This window comes from Limulus polyphemus, unplaced genomic scaffold (genome assembly GCF_000517525.1).
Source record: "Limulus polyphemus unplaced genomic scaffold, Limulus_polyphemus-2.1.2 Scaffold419, whole genome shotgun sequence".
Classification (NCBI taxonomy): Eukaryota; Metazoa; Arthropoda; class Merostomata; order Xiphosura; family Limulidae; genus Limulus; species Limulus polyphemus.
The window spans coordinates 235,939-239,195 of record NW_013666029.1 but is presented as its reverse complement, the minus strand read 5'-3'; the positions used below and the strand labels follow the sequence as shown (position 1 = coordinate 239,195).

The following is a 3,257-nucleotide window of genomic DNA, read 5'->3' as shown; positions in this document are numbered from 1 at the left end:
CAAATTAGTTAGCATGAATCAGTTAAATGACTAAAAATTAGGTGTCTATTTACTTGTGACCACGCTGTGTAGATTGCCTGGGTCTAGGTAAAGGTTTATAACTGTTAATCAGAAGTTGTAAAGTCACGGAAATCATAAGGTTGTAAGGCACAACGGATGACATAAGGATTTCCTGGTAGCTATGCCACTGACGACATCCCTTACTTTTAAGAACGGCTTTTAATCAAATGAAAATGGGGGTCAATTTAAATATTGGCAATCTTCTGTAATAAGCTATAAATCTTCATCTCTATGATTTTATTCAAGGACTTACATTCTAATTTACTACACTCATCGTCTAGTATCAGTCCAGTGCACAGACGTCAAAATGGTCGTCTTCGTCCGAACTAACAAACCCTTTCATGGACGAATCTACGCTTTAGGTAGAAGTGAAACTTGTCGAGCGAACGTCCACAACGACCAACAATTTCAGCTGGATGTGTCACTGAAGGGCCAAGACTGTAATACTGAGTCAGCGGTAAGCCTACTTTAACCATGGATATGTCACGCACATCCGAATTTAAATGTTATTTAAGCAAACTATTGGACCTAACGAAAAACATAAAGAGCTGAATATACCGTTTTCTTCAGATTTGTCTTTTCACAACCTTTCCGTATTGAAAAAAAGTGTTGTTAACTTAGTGTTGCTAATGGCGTCATTTCTGAAATTGATAAAAAGTTAACGCAAGTCTGATGATCGTTTCGAGTCATACCCAATGCATTCGAAATGAAACACCTTTACATAACCACATCCAACAGCCGCGACTCCAAATTATACTTATTATTGCCAGTTTTTTATTTATTTTTCAAATATTATCTGAAAGGTTAAGAGCGCTAACCGTCGGTTACACATCATGGAAGTAACTTATTAATAAAAAAAAAAACTGAAATGAGCAATTAGATAAATATTTAGTTCCACACCTAACAATTTCCGTTTTTATCACTGAAAAGTAGTTCATCAAAACTGGAAATAATCTAACTCAAAAAGTGGCGAATTTTGAAATCTTTAAGTATTAGGAAAAATTCCAACGTACACTGTTTTTTTTATTTCGTATTCAAAGACTGTCCAGTCAAAGAAGATTACACATTACAGTCTATTATTTCTTACCTTACTTGTGATATTCTCAGGTATACTGATTTACCTCACAGGTAAGAATAATAATTACAGATGACAAACGTAATGATAAAACTTGTGTGGAATTAAATCTGAAGTTCTGTCTCTGACGGAGTTGAAGAAAAAGAAAAAATACAGCGTGAAAACGGGGTACAAAGTAATATTTTTTAAGATCAAACACAACCAAAAAAAAAAGACAAGCACACAATAGAATTGACAGAACTATTCTTTAGTATCTAGATGAAGTTATGATAAGAAACAAAACTGAATAAGGCTGAATAGTAAGCTACCCATGCTAAGTCTGGTCAGTTTGTAAGTACGAATAGGAAGGGTATAGCCGTTAGTTGCTGTCAGACCTGTACCTACACTGTTGACTTCAGTATAGCACTAAGAGATGTTAAATTACATAGTTCTTCACTGACATCTTCCGCGTGAGAGAGACTTTAACAGCGACTAAGGGGAAAAGCTTATGACAATGAGTAACTAGAGCACAAGCAAGTTAGTCACATACTTTAACTACTGTAAGGAAACTTTCGAAAATATTTGGTGAACATTTCAAGCTTACCTATCTAAGTTAAAAATAAAAATAAAACATAATATGGTTCACATATAATATATTGTAATGCTAAAATTTAACAAACCAAACCTTGGAACAATAAAAATGTGGGACTAACATTAGACAACTACAAGTTGTATAAAATTAAATTTTTTGGCAATGAGCCAATGCCAAATACAAAGTACAAAAGTGCTGAAAAAAAGAGATTTTGCAAGCGTTTATTATATAGGCCTTTCTCTATTAAGTTTGTAATGAAGAATTATAGAATTGACATGACATTCACGTGATTAAGTTGAAGCTCTATAAAATTAAGTATATTTTTCTTTCCAGGCGGGAGTGTTTACTAACACTGTAGTGCTACAACATCACAGTGTTGTCATGACGAAATCAGACAAAGTCTATAACGTTCGTTGCACCTACGAAACAACGTCTAGAAACGTATCATTCGGAATGATGCCTGTCATGTGAGTACGAATTACACTTATATTTTGTTGTTGTTGTTGAGTATGAAAGATCCAGTCAAATTATTTTTTGTTATTTTTCTTTGACATGAATATAAAAGAATTAAGATTTAACTTGTTAGTACTAAAATAAGTAAAAGACGTACACCATTTGCCATCGAGAGTTTCCTGTATCTGCCATTGAGAGTGTTCTGTATCTGCCACCCAGAGTATCTTGTATGATTCGCATTTAGGTTTATTCTTGCTAACCTGACACAGGTTTGTTTGGGTTAAATAATAAAACTGGGGAATCATGGTTTATGAAATTTTTTTAGTTTAATGTAGATTCTTCAACAAGTTTTTTTGGACAGAAATGACGTTTTTTCACAAATAACCCGTCTACTTTACAGAAATTAATATTTTAACCTCCAATATTTCACACAAAAAACTTCTTATAGATTATAAATGAAACTTACTTTTTTCCTTAGTTTAATTAAGTAATTCTGTTTATTATACCTTCATGACTATGTTGATATTGTATAGTTATAAACTGATGCGGAATCATCTTAAATATTTAGAGATACATGTTAAAATATGTTAAATTGAATTTGTTTTGTTTTTAAGCACGAAACTATAAAATAGACTATATGTGCTCTGACCACTGCGGGTATCGAAACCTCATTTTTAGCGTTATAAGCCCACATGCTTACCGCTGAACCAAAGTTGGACATACATAAATGTCTTTGTAAAGTTGTGGTAGAGGAAGATTTCACAGGTTTCTTTCTTTCTCTAGCATTAATGTTAATTCTAAATTTATTATTTAATTCTATTATTTGCAAGTTTAACACAAAACACGTGGCCCAAAACACCATTAAGGTTTTCTCCAATCAGCTTGCTTCGTGGCTTTCTCCTTTTTTTCTATCATATCAGGTTTCATCCTCTTGGCTTAGAAAACCTCCATAGGTCTTTCTGCTAGCCCACTTAGTGAAATCTGTCGACCAATGCTGAGAAATACAGGCCAATCACTACAGGAAAAAGTAGTTATCAAGTGGACTTTCAACAGTTCTAGTTTGAGAAAAGCAACGGACCAGCACACACACACACACAC

At 33.6% G+C, this 3,257-nt stretch overlaps 1 protein-coding gene across 1 annotated transcript in view; it reads left to right on the top strand.

The window, feature by feature from the left end:
* LOC106458127 overlaps window positions 1-3,257 on the top strand; it is a 25,876-nt gene that overhangs the window by 14,880 nt on the left and 7,739 nt on the right. Inside the window, exons 8-9 of the mRNA XM_022384280.1 lie at window positions 342-517; window positions 2,040-2,173. Coding sequence (XP_022239988.1) covers window positions 342-517; window positions 2,040-2,173 — 310 coding nt within the window. The remainder of the gene's footprint in view (window positions 1-341; window positions 518-2,039; window positions 2,174-3,257) is intronic.